This window comes from Paramacrobiotus metropolitanus, unplaced genomic scaffold, assembly GCF_019649055.1.
Source record: "Paramacrobiotus metropolitanus isolate TYO unplaced genomic scaffold, Prichtersi_v1.0 Parri_scaffold0000004, whole genome shotgun sequence".
Classification (NCBI taxonomy): domain Eukaryota; kingdom Metazoa; phylum Tardigrada; class Eutardigrada; order Parachela; family Macrobiotidae; genus Paramacrobiotus; species Paramacrobiotus metropolitanus.
The window spans coordinates 2,894,652-2,914,020 of record NW_026570224.1 but is presented as its reverse complement, the minus strand read 5'-3'; the positions used below and the strand labels follow the sequence as shown (position 1 = coordinate 2,914,020).

The window sequence follows — 19,369 nt, the reverse complement described above, 5'->3', positions numbered from 1 at the left end:
TACTTTGTAATATGCGTACACCGCAGCCGATGATGTCACAGTAAAATGTTGTCACAGCTAATGCACTTCCGATAGTACATTTTTCAACGAATGAAGAAAGTTTCGGACAACACGCTGCAGACAAGAACAACCAATTACGATAAGACTTATAAGCGATGGAATTGTACTGACACAAAATATAGAATACTGCAGTTTCATTAACTTTCCATGTGAATGGTATACGCTTCTACAGTGCAAAACCGCAAGGCGCCGAAACCCCGGCCAGATGCAATATAATGGTAATTGTTGTTATGCAATAATTAGCTTCCGGCGCCGCCAAAGCGCTGTCCAGATAACTTACATTTTTTGAATTATTATTTTGTTATACTCGCACATATTTTTTCCTGCATCGGAAAAGGAGCGTTAATTACCAACCGATTGTCACATATGAGTCACCGCCTCCGAAGCTATTGAAGCTGATGCAACTTCATGGAAGATATGCACAAGACAAGACTGCCATAGATATTAAAGTGAGTGGGATACCGCGCACAATCAACTCACAATCAGTTCTAACGCGTGCAGTGTGCTTTTTGTTTGCCTTATATAACTGAAAATTTGTTAGCGTTTTGTTACAACATAAAAATTCTAAAGTAAATCAATTCGAAATTCAGTATCTGTATCTTGCATTGTTTGATGTAGATTTAGGTGGAAATTATAGCTATCAGCTACTTCTGTATACTTATACCTTTTTTTTGTTTGGTTTAAAGGTCAAATATGTACTACGAGTATGTTATACGTGCAACCTTGATACTGCGGTGAAATCCAAGTAATCGTTCCACATTGATTGCTAATTTGCCACACCCAGGCACGGCGGAAAACACCTTTCCCGTGTATTCCCTCCGTATCCTTATTTTTAAACTGCCCGCTGCCAAGAATAACATAATCATTAACAGCATATGTCACCAACAAAATCCACAGCGTCATGAGCCGGCCTCGTCGAGAGGCCTTCGGCGAGCAGCCGCTTTAACGTACCCGCGGTACCAGAAGAGAATACGCTCTGCGGCATATTTCAGTTGGTAACTAGCACCTTCGGGCGGCAGATATCGCAGTTTTTACATAAACTGAGTTACTGAAACGTCGTGAACATCGTCTTGAAAAAAACATGGTTTCTAGTTTAATACTGTGCGAGTGCCTGGAATACTACTGGAACTTGTAAAATTTAGGTTCTGTGCTTATTTATTGAGTTTTCTTTTGCTAGATGGCGAAAGCGTGATTAACCTGAGTTTTTTGTTCGTTATTTGCGATCATGGATACAAAGAAAAAGAAGGAGCCTGGTGATCTGCCGCCCCTGAAGAAAAGTGGTAGGTAGACTGTTGTCAGGTTGAGTTAGCATGAATTACGATTAGAGCGCAGTGGTTACAGTACTTGTACAAGCAATAACAATAATAATTACTGATAACACTTGTGCGTTGATGTAAGTAAGTTGCGTAATTATATCTTTCCGGTACAGATTCTCTTCTTGCTGAGCATCTCAAAGGATTAAATGGCAATCCCAATGTTATGACAGTGAGTTTGTTGGTGTCGACGCTGGTGGAGGAACTCTGCAGTTTCTACGAGCATGATGAACGGCGTGATATACTTTTTCGTGGTAAGATCACAGGAACGATTAGCATTTTTGGCAAATGCATATGCCTCCGGCTGTACCGCGATATGTCGTCATATCGATGCTGTTTATTCGTGGATGTTACCGAGTTTCCACCGTTGTCGTTTTTGTTGCAGTGGTCTGCGACCAGCTTGTGGAGATGTCGGTAAGATTTTCCTTCTTTCAGTCGTTTGATATTTTAATTTCCTGAAATTGGAAATTATTTTATTTACTGAAACCTGAAATACAGTACGTAAACCAAAGAGTTTGCTAATTTGGAATTTGGATAAAAGCTGATCTGTCAAGTGATCTGTCAAGATAAAAGCTGATCTGTCAAGTTTCTACGAAATTTTAACTGGACATACAAGTTTTATTTTTAATCCTGAACGAATCTTAAAATCAAAATAAAATAGGGTTACGAAACTGAGTTTTCTCCGCAGTATTGGATTGCGTATTTACAGAGTAGTTGGCACGCTACAACAATTTTAAAAATCTCTTTGCTGAAATTTATTTTAAGAAATAAAATACCCCATTTGAACGTGAATACTGAAGTCTGAAGACAACGGAATTTTAATAAATACTCCTGTCTGTATAAACCATACATGAGGCACGAGTTTTACCGCCACTGTTTTGTGTGAGTTTATTGTAATTTGTTTTATGGAATGCAACTGTGCAGTGTGGCTACCTATTAGAAATATATATGCGGTTCAGCAATATTTTCTCACGTTTGTTTTCGGATGATTAGACCGGTTTATTCATTTTGTTTGCGGTAGAATACCGACGTCGTAAATTATCAAATTGTTTTCGAAGAATAAAGTATAATAAATCGAATAATCTGGATGTTTTAATTCACTCACTGTTAATACAGTTTGACTACATATTTAGATATGAATTTAAGGGATTGATATCAACCGGGAAATCCGATATCCGTATGTTTTTATTTATGCTCAGTAGCATTCAGCACTCTGCTCTACTGATAAAGAATATCTGTTACCGCACACCAAATATCCTGTGGCTGTTGCTTTGAAAATCAATATTTCGTTCTTGAGGCGTTTATTTTAAGCCGCAGTGCATATTTTTAGCTCCTCTCCCCTTTGGCGTACATTGACGAGCTCGCAGCCGTGCGGGCTAGGTACCGGGAAACATTTATGCAGATTCTCAAAATGGGACAAGTGATAGCTTCCGAGCAGGTACATCAAACGTTTCCCATGTTGTAAGTTTTTCTAACGCATCGCAGTTATTACAAAATTTTGTGTTCTTAATTTTAATTTTTTAATTTGAAACGTGATTCATAAACTTAAGCAAGCAAAACCAGTTAATTTCAGCGTTCATGTTTCGATTTTTGTTTGTAATTTTTCTTTAACGCATACCGTAGTTATTACAAAATTTTGTGTAATTATTTCTTGATTTGGAACTTTATTCATAAACTTAAGCAAGCAAAACCAGTTAAGTTCTGCGTTTATGTTTCGAGATTTACAGCTCTAGCATTCGTACTAACCGCTACGTGATTGTCGAAGAAATTGGAAATTGCAGTTCTGGTAATAACTGGTCGTTTCTGGTATAAGAAAGCGAATTCAGTAGAGTGTCCAGCCATTCAGTTGGTCGTTTTCATTGTTGTAAGTAATTTTGACTTTCATGCAGGCGAATAAAGGTCATTTTCATTGTTGTAAGTAATTTTGACTTTCATGCAGGCGAATAAAATGAAAGCACTGGGTATGCCGTTGTCCAAAAGCCCCGGTAACGGATTCGCATTGCGCAGTATTTCCTCCGCATTAAATCATCACGGACAAGGACCTGACCATTTTGTTCTTATGCCTTCGCGCTATCAGGAGGAGTTTGAGGAGCTGAATTTGATCGGGCACGGCGGCTTTGGACGAGTATATCGAGTAAACAGTTAATTGTCTGATAATTTGCAGTTGAGTTTGAATTTTCAAAGCTCTTGTTACTGTAGGCAAGAAATCGAGTGGATGGTCAGGAATACGCAGTCAAGAAAATTCGTTTGCCCAAGAAAAGTTCTCGCGAGAATATACTGAAAATCTTTAGAGAGGTGAAAGTGTTGGCCGGATTGCATCACAAACATGTCGTCGGTTATAATGCGGCTTGGTTGGAAATGGAAGCAGAAAATGGTATATGACTGTAATGCGATATTCATAAACATAAACTCTAGCGACATGTAGCCTGATGTTCTTTTAGAATCTTTAATTTATCGTTTTACTTAACGCTTTTGATTATACTTAACGTATAGACTATCTGTTTCTGAGTCTTGGATTCTATTTTGGATAAATTTTGTTGTTAAACAGCTGGTTCTTTATTAGTGAACGAATTTTAGTTGTTGACGTTTTTTGTTTCCTCCTGATTGTAAACTATAATATTTACCTAGCAGTTTAAGTTGTTGCTCCTACTTCTATGGCGGTTTTTCCATAGACATTTTCAAGAAAAGTGAGTAGTGTTTAGATTTTCTAAGCGAAAAACAGTTTATATTTTTTTCAGAAAGCAAATTGACATGTCAATGCCACGTTCCCTGAAATGGTTTTTTTTGGCAGATTCAATGCCGTCGAAAGCGGGCACTCCGAACCAGTCTCACTCAGATCTGGAAATATCTGCGCAACACGCCCAGTTGGACTCACCGGCTTCCAAGTTGAATGGTCACAATCGTCGCCCTGCACCGAATCCCATCGACATTCGCCGAGGCCCGATCATGAATATTACAGAGGACTCTGCTGAGGAAGACGGGATTGTTTTTGCACGCGGTGATTCGGAGCCTGATTTGGCGCCGCTGGTGGTTAGTGGCGATTCCGCCATGGTGCCCCCAAGTGCGCCCGATGAAAAGAAACGTCTCCGGATGGTCGATAATACTGACTTTTCCACCCTGCAGTCCCATTTGCCCACTTTTAAATTCCAAGCCGCAACTTTGTCGCAGACACCCGTCACGCTTTTCATACAAATGGAGCTGTGTGGAAAGACGCTACGGGATTGGTTAAGAGAGAGGAATTCTCCCAATGGTATGGGAGAAATGGACGATGACACCGCGAAAGATAGCGCGGTACTCGTTGATGTTATTGAGTGCAATAAGATTTTGAAGCATATTCTGAAAGGGATTGATTATATTCATTCGAAAGGTTTAATCCATCGTGATCTGAAGGTATGGCGATAGTTGCGAAATTTCACTTTCTTTAGACTGTTTACGTTTGTTGTTGTTCTGCTTTTTAGAAAGAGATCAATTAAAATATGTTTTACTGTTTTTTCTAATTTCTTCCGTCACCGCTCCGGAGAACTATTGATTGCGAACATAGCGAGTTTGTTATTTTGCAGTACGGTTTTTAATATCTGGTTAATGACTTACTAGCCGCTGCTCGTACAACTTGTTGCTGATACGTTACCGTGCGGCTTTTTTTATTTCAGCCGCGTAACATATTTTTCCATACGTGTGATAATCGTGTGATGATCGGAGATTTTGGTTTGGCAAGAAAAGATCTTCTGACTTCTAACGATGGTAAGCAAACCGTTGAAAATGTCTGGAATTGAATGGTCGTTCCGCTTTAAAAAAGTCCATTAATCTGTGAGCTACACTGGAATACTGGCAATACTGATAAATACTGATGCAGGCAGAAAGCACTTGAACTCAGATAAAGCGAGTTACCTTGCATTTCTTTAATCATTTGCATTTTGCGCTAATAAAACTGTCAAATTTTTCAGATGCTTTTTTCTCCCCGGTGCCATCATTAGGATCATTAGGACGCCGACTCAGTGCCGGTGTGGGAACTGTAACGTACGCCTCACCTGAGCAGTTGCATGGATCCGCTTACGATATTAAGGTACCATTGAGTCATTGACTAAGGCATTTAAATCTTCCCTTCGATTCAGTTATATTATAAAGACACGATTTATTTATTTCAAGTATGATTTCGGACCATTCGTGCAGCTTGCGGTGACTTAAGGGCATAATTTGTATCGCTTAAGAGTTTGTGCTCGCAAATGACCATTACCATGGCTTTTGTGGTAATGCACGGTTTTATGACACTCTTCACACTGACGTGAAACTTCATTTTGTCACGACGTCAGAAACAAAGAGCGTTTTGTTTTGCAGTCGGATATGTTTAGCTTGGGCATCGTGATGTTCGAAATCTTGTCCGTGTTTGCCACGGAAATGGAACGTGCCATTGCATTGTCTGCTATTAGGTCTGGCCGCTTGCCTCCCGAATTCGTAATCAATTATCCCGCTCATGCAAAAGTGATACAGTCATTGTTACGGACGGATGCTAGGACGCGACCAGAAGCACGCGAAATCCTTACATCAGATCTGTTTCTTAACCGAGATTTGGTAAGGCTTATCTTCTCATCCAGACAGCAAAAACGTCAGTAGTGCGATAATTGTTAGACCGGTACTCGAAGCTGGCTTAATTTAAAAGTTAACTGGAACCGTTCGTGTGCACAATTCACGTTTTATTTGCGTTTTCCAGATTATTCAGAATCTTCAGCAGCAGGTCAACCAATTGCAAGCAGCGCTGGCGGAGAAAAATCTGCCCGGAAATTCAGAATAATGTGATTAAAATTTGCAAGGATTGTAGTACTGGCTTCTGTAACATTACGACTGCTCCCGATGTAAAATAATAATTTGTTTGTCTTTCCATAGTGTGGTGGCAAATCCGTTGATGATAAAGCCTGTTTGTTTGGCTGCAAAGTGTGTTTGTTTTTGACAGTATTTTCATGTCTTTCGTAGCCTGTAGTGGTGCTCACAGGCTAGCAAAACATGACTGTTGTTCTCGCATTGACGTAAAAAATCGTTGTCGATTTATTTTCGCTTTCCTGGCGTCGAGAGACCCATGTTGATTCTGGCAACAGATGGGATACAGATGGCTCTGGCTCACCTAAATGGCTGCTTATGGGATATTATTCCCATTAAAAAAAAGCGGAAAAGACGCAATCACTCCGTACACTACGGTTCTAGGGTTTCTTTAGTTCCACACAAAATTGTTACGAAGAGTCGTTTAACAAAGCTTGATAATCCTTCGTTATTTATTGTGCACATATAAATATGTATATAAGTCTGCACTGATTCACTAGGCCATGGCCACATTCTACTGTGTGAAATGTTTTTTTAATTACAGCATTGCTGGATCGATTGCCATTATGTACACAGGATGCCGGGTACAATAGTATTGATTGTTTGGCTACGGTATAAGAACAATACCAGCCAAAGTCGTTTATGTGGGTGCTACTCGCGTTCAGCCCTCTATTTTTCTGGCATCGGTTGGGATGGCGTACTCTATAGAGCATAAACAGTCATAAAAGGTTGTTGCATGCTTTACGCTCCATAAGAGGACCTTTTATTTGGGTGAGCCTATTGAAAAGCACAAACTTATACCATTAAATACCGCCCGTAAATCACTGGAATCAGGCATTGACGTCCATATATCGATTACGATTTGACAGTGCATTTCGCGGCAAACTGGCACGTTACACTGACAATATTCAATTCAGCCTGCGGAGTACGTATATATTGAAAGATTCGATTTATACATTTTTATACTCACGAGCGTGTTTTGGGAAGAGTGTGTTTTGCGGAGCACCTGTGAACGCATTGCCATTGCCTGTTTTATCCATGTACCTGGACGTATGACGTAACGTTTAGTAAGATTAAGTCTAACGAAAAATCTATGCGGGCGAAAAACTATAAAGATAGGTAAAAGTAGCATTTAAAGGCCTTGGCAAAAACTGAATAGAAATACCGGAAACAGATTTTTTTACGAGTCGACAAGGAATCTACTTCCGTCGATGTTTAGACACGTACCGTGACGTACGTACACTGCATCAAAATAATTTTCCCCGTCAAGTTTACAGGTACGGTAAAGCAAACGTTTCAAAATTATGGCAACGAAAGTAAATTCGATGAAAAAAGTAAAAAAAACGTTTAAAAACATTGTGTTTTAACGCCAGACTTCACACGTCAGAAACTGTATAATTCTGATGCCACTTGTGTTCAAAGCTTTTCATGCACCATATTTTGTACTCTGTATATGTGCCAATGAGTTAGAAAACCTGAAAAGTAACAAAATTCCTACATAATACAGCACCCTAAATTCTTTTGATTTCATCAGGTTAAAAAAGGGAGTATCGGGTTTATACTTCGCATGATCTGCTGCATTTACAGCAGCTGCAAAGATGAGTCACTATCAATAATCTCGTGCTCTATCATTGGTACATATACTCGTATATGTGCAATACTGTATGTGCAGCCGCTTCCACTCCTCTCGAATATCCCCCAGTACAGTGTTTGACCGGCAGAGAATACTTCCTTGTGGCATTTTCTTTCCCATTTTCATCCCCTGATTGTCGCCAGATGAGTCACTACATCTCGTGCTCTATCATTGCCGCAATAATGTCGATACAGTGTTTGACCGGCAGAGAATACTTCCTTGTGGCATTTTCTTTCCCATTTTCATCCCCTGATTGTCGCCAGATGTAACACTCATGCCGAATGTCGATACTCAATCTGTTACAGATAATTCATACACATGTGTGTGGTGTGGTGGGGATGATGTGCGTTTGCGGTGTTTTAAGTTGATTACATTTGTTTGGCTTATACATAAGCGCCGGGAATCACTGCAGGCTCTCACAGGATACTTATGTACCACGGATGCCGTTCGTCTACCGTTCGTTTCGCACCATATGCACACACTTGGATCTTGTCTGTTTCTGTTGTTGTACAACTAGCACGTTTATTGTATTTTTTAATCCCTTATTACAACTACAAAATTAGTCGTCCAGGTTTTTAATAAAGCCGGCATTCAAAAGTCGAAGGAAAATTTTTTTTATCCATATCGAGTACCAGTATTTTTGTAATAATGGCTAAACGAGCGATTCCACCATCGAATTATTTAGACCAGTATTTATTAAAAGGATCAGATTCACCGAGACTGCAGAAGTTAACCGCTGCTCAGTTCATGGATGTATGGGCACATTACGATTCCGATGGTAAGGAGTAACTGATGACGGTGTGCCGTATACGTATTTAGTCCACATGCAGATACACTATTTTCTGATGTGCCCAAACCGGATATTGATTAAGGTCTTGTTAGCAGTACCTTAGGGAATTCTAAGGTGTCTGTTAAGAATTAACCCGGTCGTAAGGCAAAATGTTACAAGCACTGCAACAACAATTAGTCTGTATAACAATTTTGTCGCAGCTTTGTTTGGTTCAGCAAATTAACCAATGCCGAAGAAGAACTGACTTAAACGTCTGTGATAGCTATCAACCTTCAGCGCACATTAGGCAAACTGGACTGCAGCAACTGTCTGCTTCTGAAGTGGTTTTTTAAGATTCGATAGTAAATCTCATCATTCAGAAATTCGATCATAAGTTTGTAATATTTGTTTGTTACTTACTTACATATTTTTATTAACGCAATAACCGTTCCGTGCAAATTTACTTAGTTATAGAATTATGGTAAGGTCACTGCTCTGCTGTCCATATACTTATGTTAACATATGAATGTTTTCGCATTGTTTACGGCGTTTTCGGTTAAATACTTACTGGAAAGCATACAAAGCAAAGCAAAATATTTCAAGCCAAGCGCTGATGATTTTACTTTAGTAAAATGGGAGATACTTATTTTAATTATTTGCATGGAGCTACAGAGTGCATCATCAGTATAATTAATTTTGATACGCTGCCATATCCGTTGTCCGGTTACATGTATCCCGCACGGCGCACCTTGTTCGGTTAGCCGGTGTGTGTGCAAATGAACACAGTGTTAATTTGATTTCATTTTTAGCCAATGGATTCATTGAAGGAAATGAGTTGGACTCCTTTCTTCATGAATTTTTAGCAGCCGTAATGAATCTCCCAAATCCCGATGTAAGTTGACTATGGAATATCGCCTATTACAGTAGATAATGTAAAACGTATCCGAAGTAGAAAAGGGTAAATTCACCGCTACCTTGTCCGCGCCGCCATTGTGCAGCATGTACTTCGTGTGCTTTGTTACAAATAAAAAAACACTTTTCCATAATTCTTTAAGAACGACGTCTGTCATTGCTATGAAACCAACAAAAAACTTTAATATAAAAATCTATTGTACAAAAAAAGCCAGTTTGATTTTAAAAACGTTGCTCAAATTTAGCATATATCCTGTAGCGTTGTGACTGATCATCAGTTTGTGCAATATTTTTAGGAGTACGCCTTCAGTGTTCCGAAAATTCAGTTGATGTTTTATACATAGCCGGTAATAAAATTGTATTATTTGATTACTTATTAATATTTATTGCTTGCTAAATATATAAGGTCCTGTTTTAAGATTATGGACGTGTATTTCAAAGTAAAGTAAATTCGTTTTAAAGTACGCAACAACTTTTCCGATATACAGTATATCGGAAAATGCCATATTAAGCGAGACGTTATGCGGCGCAGTTTGCCGCAATAGTAGACTCATCATCCTGATATAGAAAGTTGCACGGCTTTCTCGTGCGGAAACGGAGTCATATTGCCGTTTTGCCAACAGAAAAATGAAGATGTATAGTTATTGAAGGATTATTGATTTTTGATACGTCTACTGTCGCACATAATACGCGAATGATGGTGCGCAGTTTGGTAGTAAAGAATATTAGGACTATGGATGCACAATGCTAACAAGGCAAGTTCCTACCTGAACCGGCAGCTTACCGGTTAACGCTACACCGGATCCGGAAGCCAAATTAGGGAAAATTGACAAAATGTTCTTTACAATTTACAACAAATACTGCTCTGCTCTTCAGTCGTACTATACGGAGTGCACAACGTTTGACGAATGTTCGCATTAATGTTGTCAATGGCAGTGAATACATAATGCAATCATGAGCAGCTCATTAATTCCTTTACGGAACAGTGGGATGAAAACGAAGTGTACAGAAAAGAATTTGCCTAATGATCATGCAGAATCTTTCAGCCGTTAGTTGTTTCAACGCTTGAAAGATACAGAAACTTGAGGCAAAAAAAAAATCATTTTTGTTAAATGGAAAGTATGAACTATTAATTTTGGTTTACAGCTGTACTCGTATAGTTCGTATATACAGGATGTGCTTAAAAACTGACAACAATGGAATATCCCTACGGGACCGCGCATAATTTTATGTTTTTCGGTCGTTAGTAATACCCACAAACTGTTTGTTTATAAAGGAATTTCTTGGCTAGGTGCATTTTGTACCCATTGCACTAACTTAGAACTTAGAACACACACTTAGAACCAAACATATGGTAATAAATACTCCACGTCTTGTGCCTAGTTTATAATGTACGAGTATTGTTTATATGATTATGATCGAGGTTTATTTCTCTGGCCGTAGACGATCCCGAAGAAAACTCTGGATGATCTAAAAAGGAGTTTTATGGAAGAATACGATGTCAATGGTGACGGGAAAATTGAAATAAAGGAGGTATGACTGCTACACAATTTCGAAAACAGTTTGCCGATATGCTAACACAATGGATATCCTTCATATCACTATAATAGTTACTGTCATCAAATGCTTGCTTTTGTTTCAAGACATATGCAAACAAATGCATTGAGCCGATTCAATTTGCAGTTGGCGCAGTTGCTTCCACTTGATGAGAATTTTTTTCTTTTATTCCGCTTCAATAATCCTCTGGAAAGCAGTGTGGAATTTATGCGGGTATGGTAATCCTAATAACAGTTTCCGAACATCAGCTAACGTTCGTTGTCAGTGCAAATACAAAATTTAAAACGAGTCGCTACATACAGTCGCTGTTTGAAAGCATTGCTCAAAAGCATTGCCACTTTATTGCTCGATATTACACATAGCTGACCAGCAGGAAAATTAGCCGTATTTGTCATCCATGGCAATGCATGTGTGCTGCAGTATTACGGAAAAACTTTTTCCGGTTGTTGTGAAAAGAAATATGTAATGGGAAAGTCAAACAGTGAGTTCGCTAACGAAGGATAATGATTAGTTGTACAAGCAGAATCCTGCTGACTTTGCTATGACAAATAGTTTTTCGCGGACACTACGATCGATCGTGTACTTTGTTCTTCTTCCTCTGGTTGTCCCATGGAAAATTGCCCTCATACTGCGCTTGTTCCTGTTAAATCAGACGAAAAACTAACTGGCTCCTATTAGTCGTCGCCCAGACACACACTGCGGCTATTATCGATTCTGATTGCAATTTTAAATTTAAATCTCCTAAGATAACAACCCATAACAGGGAGGATGAACGGGCTTAATCTCTGGGTAATCGAAACGGGATTCACGCTCACAATAGCTCCTAAGTTGGCCCTTTGCGTGCCGTAATAATGATATAATGTACGCAATCCAAAAATGAACTGTTATAGACATTTTAAACAAGCCGGTGAAACGATTTGTATAAAACTAAAATGTGGAAAATTACTAAATTTACATGCTACGTATACAAAGTTATTGTTCTATGCAGATATGGAAACAGTTTGACAAAGATTATAGCGGGTACATCGAGGCAGACGAATTGAAGGTAAGTTCCGTGACATTTATTGGTTTCGAAACAAATAAGTAGTACTACTTGGTTGGTGATGCTGTATCGCCCATTTTATAACGTTGTTCAACAAAACAAATGAAAAAGCTCAAGTGTTAAAGGAACATTAGTTTGAGCATGGTTTCGGTAATTAATCACTGTAATAATTATTGTACGAGAAAAAAACGACGCCGCTCGTTGAATGGAATAGGCAAGGGGTTACGCCAAAAACACCGCCAATGTAGTATGTAAAGTAAAATTAAACGAATATATTGAGCTATGAGACATCTCAAGCAACAATAATGGCTACTTTGCTGCATCCACATTTTATTATCGTAACCCTATAGTTGGTTGATTTGTAGGATTTCTTAAGAGCAGTGATTCTTCGCTCAAACAGTAGTGCCGCACTGGATGATGATAAATTACTGGAATACACGGATTCCATTGTAAGTAATTTAAAGGTCACCGTATGATCTTTATGAGTACCTGCCACCTTTTATATGCTGATATATTAAAACAAATGTGCTACTTTATATGCTGCATTTTGATCACTTTTGTTATTGCAGCTGAGGATTTTTGATACAAATAAAGACGGGAAACTGCAATTAAGCGAAATGGCTCAGTAAGATTTTATTTATTACATTGATCGTAGGATCCGAATAACAGGAAGGTAAAATACTGCTTACGTCACAGCTAATTAAAATTGAATAACGTTATCTAATCTTCAGTCAGAATTCTTTATGTGCATGCAGAGGCTAGAGATATATTCAACATGGTGCATTTTGTACTACAGCCCAAACATGGCATGGTTCCCTTGAGGTTTATATTGTGGTTCGTGTACTATGGGTACTCTGTTAAATATTCGGTAATCCACTTTAGCATATAGCCAGCACATTGCTGGTTATGAGTTAAATACGGTACTTCGTAATTATTACTTCATGGCTTTGGAAAAAGTAGGATCAACCATTTTTGTGCAGTTCTACCGGTATCTAAAACAAGAAAAAATAGCTGCATCCGTCCATTCTTAAAATCAGTTATTGAAGTTTAATGTTTATCAACGACTTCGACAGCTATTTAACTGAAATTTCATTAGAGTACTTAACTAACTTATAATTAAGCCCAGAAACTGTCCAGTGCATAGTTTGTGGCAAAAAATCCAGTATGTACCTGTAACTGTACACTTCGCATCGGGCGGTATATATTTCGATTGATTTATTAATGATCACTGAACAATGTACATATAGAATACCTACGCAAAATTTAAGGTTTACGATTTGACTTTATGGTTTGCCGTTTGTTTTCCAATGGGGTTATACGAATCGCTGTTTAATAACAAGAGTACAAAAGGATGCATTGCAGCATAATGGGCAGTTATGAAAATTATGAATAATAATATGTAACATAAGTATTTATATTTATCGGTTATTTATCAAAAATTATTTGGGGAAACTGTTGTACCACAGTCAATCATATTCACTGTACCATTGTCGCAGTCATATCAGGGCATAATACGACGGCGACAAACGATCTACCTTACTGTTAAGCTTGTATCTGTAGTAGTACTCGTATGCCTGATGATCGGTAAGTAAAGATACTCGTACTCATAATATAGATAGTCTACTGTACTTAACGTACGTTTGGGCTGAGTTGACCTTCATGCAACGGCAGCCATGGAACATTTCTATTTTAACAGTTAACACCGTAAAATAACGTCAATTCTTGAAATCTGATAATAAATACTTGAAGTATGGCATTTGTAATTGCAGACTTTTACCGGTCAAGGAGAACTTCTTGAACCGGGCCGTTTTCAAGGCAAGAGGATCGGAGCAGGGCCAAAAAGGCCAGAAAGTAGAAACTTTTTGAATTTCCTCTTATTCCATAACGGAGCAATTCTGATTCTAGGGTTCACTTCGGACCCTTACTGCTCAAGATGTGGAAAACGTTTTCGTGCTCTATGATAGGGTAAGGGCATTACAGTATTCTAATATTAAAATCACACAAGCGATTTGAATTTACAACATGATTGCTAGTGCTACGTTACGTTAAGTAAGAGTATAGACTAATCTCGGCATATGGATTCGTACAAAATGTGCGCTTTCCTTTCTTTTCTTATTAATTTCTTTTTTGGTATCAGTTACATGGATGCGAAATTCAATAATAGCCGTCAATGTTTTCAGGATGGTAATGGTATGATAGAAAACGAAGAGCTGTACGGATTATGCAAGGATCTTTTGGAACTCGCCAAATCGGAGTACGACATGGACGATTTGGAGGCCTTTTATGATGCAATTATCAAGGGCTGTGACATCAATCACGATGGAAAAATCAACCAGAAAGAACTGACAATGATCCTCTTGGCCATTGCTAAAACCGCCGCCGAGGATGAGCAGAAGGAAGCTGGCACACCAACTGAAAGCCCTTGAAACAGCAACCTGCCGGCTTCAATTTCTCACAGAACATAACTTGCATAAAATCACGCTGGCATTTTTTCCTGGCGTTTCGTTACCCCAAACAATTAAGTGGTATTCTCTGTGAACACAGCACAAAGTGCCCAATCTCGTTCGAGCTCAAATGTCTATGCCCTTCTTTCAGCATATCCCCTGAGTGTGAAACGGGAGAGAAACCGTATTGTGAAAGCCGTTGTTTTATTCACAAAAGGCGTACTGGTTGGTCCTGTGACGGTGGCCTATATGGCGTACATGTAACTGTAACAAAATACAAATTCTAAAAGGCCAATTCAGACATCTTCAGCATCGTCTAAAAGGAACTCCTGAATGGATTCGCGCATCTGCTGTCGTCGATTCTCCAAAGATGCCGGCATACTAAATGTTGCCGGCAACAGTTCCGGATCTTTCTGCAAAATAAACCAACATATTTACATAGAAACACTTGAAATCTCAGGATAAAGCACAATTTTAACAGAGTGGGAAAATACGCGGATCGCATACTTTTTTAAAAAATCCCAAAACCCAAACACAAAAATTAACATCTCCAACACTACGAATATATTACAAGGAAATTTACGCTCCTTCAGTCACGTAGCGGCCTCACGGAGTAATTTACAGCCAAAACAGTAACTATGAAAGAATATGTTAATATGCAAGTAATTTAGAACCAAAACAGTAACTATGCAAGAGTATATTAAAAGACTGAAAGCACAAAAAAATAAAATGTGATAAAAAAGTATTGCTAACCATTTCACTGAGCATCCATCGACAGAAATAGCACAGGTTTGCCACCGGTTTCTTGGAAGTCTGGCAACAATTCCCCGATTCTTTATCTTCTGACTGGCAGGCAGCATCTGTTCGTGCGCAAGTGTTATCTTGGCTGAATGCGTTTTCCATATCCACAGACGACGTAAGCTTCAAGGACAGCACTATAGATCCTTCCGCAGTACAAGACGAGTTACTGGATGCACTTGAATCAACCGGGCCCTAGCCAACCAACTTGCAAATCATGCGAAAATAACAACAAAAACTCTGTTCTAAAAAAATGTGTTTTTCCACTGGTACAAACACTGCTCGATTTCTTAAAAACAACATTTGCTCTCGGTGAAGCTAGACTTAGCGACGGTTAACGTACGACTGTAATCAAATGTATATTTTTCTAATATGAAAATAGTTAACGTGACCAATAAGTGTGTAGCAGTACGCACGGCAACAAAAATTGTTTTTACTATTATGGAATTTAGTCTTACCGCACATATATCACAGAGCAGATCCTGTCGACTATTGCCAACAATTTTGGAAACAGCCAACTTATCAGCCGTTTTACATAACGTTGTCACAGTCTGTGGGAACTCTTGCTGTAAGTCGGAAACGAAACTTCTAGTCATTCCGAACACAGTCGATTTCTGCTCGGAAGTTGATGATCCCTGAAGGGTTGCAACATGGTTCAGCTGACTGAACATTAGAATTTCCTTCATAGTGATTTCCTTCAAAGGTCGGATAATCGCGAAGTCAGGATCCCGAGAGTCTACATATCCCAGATCGATGGGGAGATGTTTGCCTTTGCCCAGTGCTGTATTCGTGATCAACTGCACCGCCAAGCGGTCAACACAGTCACCAACAAAAATTTTTGTAATGGCCAACTGTTTTCCAATACGTTTTAGTAACTTCAACCTAAAAAGATTGTAACCCTCAATACAACAAAACCTTAACTTCCGGTGTACAGCTTTAATCGACGACAGAATACACAAAGGCAACAACCTAACGCATATGAAGTTCTATCACCGAAATCAAATTCATGTTAGGCGTACTACAGTAGAAAGCAACTGTTAACACCGATGTCATCTTTCTAAAATTCTTTTAATACACATAAACTAGTCAGGCTTCACATTTTGACCCTTACCTGAGGAGTTTAATCAGTTCTTCTTTAGCAGTACTGGAACGCACAGAATCTAGAAGTGAGTGAAGTCGATTACGATACGAACAGTGTTGCTTTGACATTCCAGTATCTTCCGGCAGAGTAAAAGAGCAAGGTTCCGTTTCGTTGGCGAAAACCTTCACGAAGACAAATTCTTTCTGTCATTAGTCACTATATAAAGTGCACCCTACTAGAAGTATTACAAGAACTACGCAAGACGTAATAACACAAAATAATCGTCATATCCTGCATTAAAGAAAACGGATACAATTTGTCAGCTAATTATTACCATGTCCGAAGTAGAATACAGTCGATCCCAGGACTGATTTATTTTCTCGGCAACAGCTAAAACACTTTGAATTCTTTCGGAAGAGGAAGTATCACTTGCGCTAGAGTCGCCAATCGATTCTGCAAAAGCAGCTGTTCTGATGAAGCACAATGACAATCAAATACCAAAACAACAGATTTCGTACAAACCATCGATATGGATAACAACTGGTACGAAATACAGCCGGCTATGGTGGGACGCCCCAGTGGCCTAGTCAAATAAAAAAAACTGTTAATGGTAATCTCATCGCTAAAAACACGAAAAAACTATCACAAAAACATGGTACGTCATAAAAAGGAAAAGGGAGAGGAGTTAGCTGCATATAACCATAGTAAAACATAAAATAAAACACTGACGGCTGGAAAAATTATTCTGGAATAGAGCAAGACTAAGAAAATCCGCGGACTAAGAAAACCTGGACTAAGAAAATCCGCGGAGCGCCGCCGGAGCTAAAGCAAATATTAAGAGAAATTTTTCAGTATTTCAGTTCAAGTAACTGAACATATTTCTTTCGTCAATTACGCACTTCCTGAATTAATTGAAGAAGAGTGGAAGAAGCGGCTCCACCAGTCACAGCCACCAGAATTCGTTCCCGGCACTTCGAAATCTGGTATTTTGACAGAACTGTCCGGAATTTCTGTATTACAGAGTGAATAAAGCATTTGCCACACTTGGAATCCTCATCCCGCAAATGAATAACCGCTTCTTCACCGCATTTGACACAAATCTGTTTCTTGTCGGCCAGCCTGAAATAATTTGGGAAACGGCGGTATTTCACCTTATTCAACAATCATCATCTTCACGCTTTTTAAAAAATTCATAAAATGTCTGTTACGTTAAGACAGGCGCAGGAGCAGAAACCTTCTCCAAATCATCCTCATCCACCTGACACATGTTGAGCGCGTGTTGCCACTAATTTGACGCACGGCAGCGAAGAACTCTTAAAAAACTCAGTCAGGCTCACTGTTTCCCTCCGAACCGATGAATGGTTTCGATGGTGAGTTTCACATAATCCAAATACTTATTAGAAGCAGTGCGCAAGTTTTTGATATCCTTGGCCACCAGCACTCTATGACACAGAGGATAAAGATTGTGAACCCGGAATGCATATGAATGATACAATCATATCCATATCAATCATATCCATGTAGCTGATCTTACGCTTTTAAATCGCTTCCGCAGAGGAAGAGCGTCTTCTGTACGCTTCCGCGTGCTGGCTCTTTGTCCACCGACAAGGTCCGGTATGCTATCTCGGCAAGCCCCGCGGAGGGAAATGGTATGATAATTGTTCTGAAAACAAAAGATATCTGCGATACTGAGTACGTGCGATTACAATAAGCAAGTTCTTTACAGAGTCGATCCTTCAGCACACACAGCATCTGCCGACATAATTCAAACTGTGTTCACACACGACTGGGAAAGAGTTAATTATGGCCGATGGGAAAACAGAATTTAAGTGGAATACCGTAGTCTTCCAAAAAGGAACAGCAGTATACGGAAGAAGTGAACTAATAATTATTTATTGCAGTACCCTATAGTGACTATACATGTAGAGTTCTCAGTGCTCATGGTTAATTCACACAGTTATTACATTTTGAAATTACTAGTACTGTCAGGGCAGATCTTAATACAGGCAATACCACTGACTCGTTACGTCATCAGTAGAGTAGCTCGCATATTAGCGCGGCTATAGTAAAATGCTGGGAAAAATCGGTTTGCTCCCCTTTTTCTGTTTCTGTTGAATGGGATTCGAACTGCAAAATATGCGTATTAACTTCCTCTACTTTTATAAATAAAAAAACCTTTAAATATGTAACGTGCATGACTTACAATCAATTTCTCACTATTTTTTAATAATTTTCCCCATACTAATGCAATGTGCACTGTGCGGTACTGTGTGCAACTGTTCATATTAAATCACCGATGCGTGATTATACAATCTCGGTACTCTCCGTGTAAATTAGTCCCAATTAGTTCTTTAATTTTGCACATTGTTCAGTTCAGTATCTGCTTCATTTTTTTCTTAGATTTTGAAAAGTTTCGTTGGAATAAATCAACAAAACCAACTCGTGCAGTAATAATTTTGCCGTATACCGGTAGAAACCAAGTTGCCAACAGCCGCTTTGCAACTTGCCGCACCGTACTTAATCATGTTGCCTCTTCCTATTGCTGATTTTATATTAGAAATAAAATCCCAACTGCAATAAAAGAGTGAAAACGACTAAAGAAACACAAAAAAGCTTTGAAAAGCTTAATAAACTCTGGCTTTTACGGTGTTCTTCGGCAATTCTGGCTACTCTACCGCTTTCGTCATTGCAAATCCCGCCCTCAGTGGGGTTGCTTGTATTGAGATCTATCTGCCTTGGTACTGTACTTAAGAAGCAGAATTTTCTGATTCACAAAAACGACGCCTCGGGCGGAGCAGCGACAGCAGACCCGTGAATTTAAGGGGTGCGGTTACATGGATAACGCATATTTGCAGTACTGTACTTACTGGGAAGTATGTACATCTGCTTACTTATGGTTTTTTTTAAAAATATTATTAATTTCGTTAATCTTCGTAAACGTACACATC

At 39.0% G+C, this 19,369-nt stretch overlaps 3 protein-coding genes across 6 annotated transcripts; 2 read left to right on the top strand and 1 right to left on the bottom strand.

Annotated features, from left to right (window-relative positions):
* Window positions 1–86: 86 nt before the first annotated feature.
* On the top strand, window positions 87–6,540 carry LOC129601139 (eukaryotic translation initiation factor 2-alpha kinase-like). The gene is made up of 13 exons (XM_055499872.1): window positions 87–509; window positions 747–1,055; window positions 1,238–1,340; window positions 1,490–1,627; window positions 1,759–1,787; window positions 2,704–2,811; window positions 3,313–3,507; window positions 3,573–3,747; window positions 4,165–4,763; window positions 5,024–5,114; window positions 5,318–5,436; window positions 5,709–5,942; window positions 6,082–6,540. The coding sequence occupies exons 3-13, from the start codon at window positions 1,286–1,288 to the stop codon at window positions 6,160–6,162; spliced, it is 1,824 nt and encodes a 607-aa protein (XP_055355847.1). The 5' UTR covers window positions 87–509; window positions 747–1,055; window positions 1,238–1,285; the 3' UTR covers window positions 6,163–6,540.
* Window positions 6,541–6,946: 406 nt separating this feature from the next.
* LOC129602852 (calbindin-32-like) lies at window positions 6,947–14,831 on the top strand. 4 transcript variants are annotated; one of them, XM_055502017.1, is made up of 11 exons: window positions 7,125–7,252; window positions 8,522–8,596; window positions 9,397–9,479; window positions 10,943–11,032; window positions 11,183–11,269; window positions 12,045–12,101; window positions 12,464–12,547; window positions 12,668–12,723; window positions 13,868–13,949; window positions 14,004–14,063; window positions 14,279–14,827. In XM_055502017.1, exons 2-11 carry the CDS (start codon window positions 8,566–8,568, stop codon window positions 14,522–14,524), a joined length of 876 nt encoding a protein of 291 aa, XP_055357992.1. In that variant the 5' UTR covers window positions 7,125–7,252; window positions 8,522–8,565; the 3' UTR covers window positions 14,525–14,827. The 4 variants fall into 4 exon arrangements, with proteins under 4 accessions (XP_055357993.1, XP_055357992.1, XP_055357991.1 ...); XM_055502018.1 differs by lacking the exons at window positions 7,125–7,252; window positions 8,522–8,596 and adding an exon at window positions 6,947–7,110 and having other exon boundaries at window positions 14,279–14,826; XM_055502016.1 differs by lacking the exon at window positions 7,125–7,252 and having other exon boundaries at window positions 8,026–8,596; window positions 13,868–13,913; window positions 14,279–14,831.
* LOC129602849 (cytoplasmic tRNA 2-thiolation protein 2-like) lies at window positions 14,340–17,826 on the bottom strand. Its single transcript, XM_055502013.1, has 8 exons — window positions 17,630–17,826; window positions 17,321–17,540; window positions 16,944–17,004; window positions 16,756–16,874; window positions 16,452–16,603; window positions 15,799–16,222; window positions 15,296–15,535; window positions 14,340–14,955 (listed from the first exon to the last, which is right to left on the bottom strand). The coding sequence occupies exons 1-8, from the start codon at window positions 17,686–17,688 to the stop codon at window positions 14,839–14,841; spliced, it is 1,392 nt and encodes a 463-aa protein (XP_055357988.1). The 5' UTR covers window positions 17,689–17,826; the 3' UTR covers window positions 14,340–14,838.
* Window positions 17,827–19,369: the final 1,543 nt, after the last annotated feature.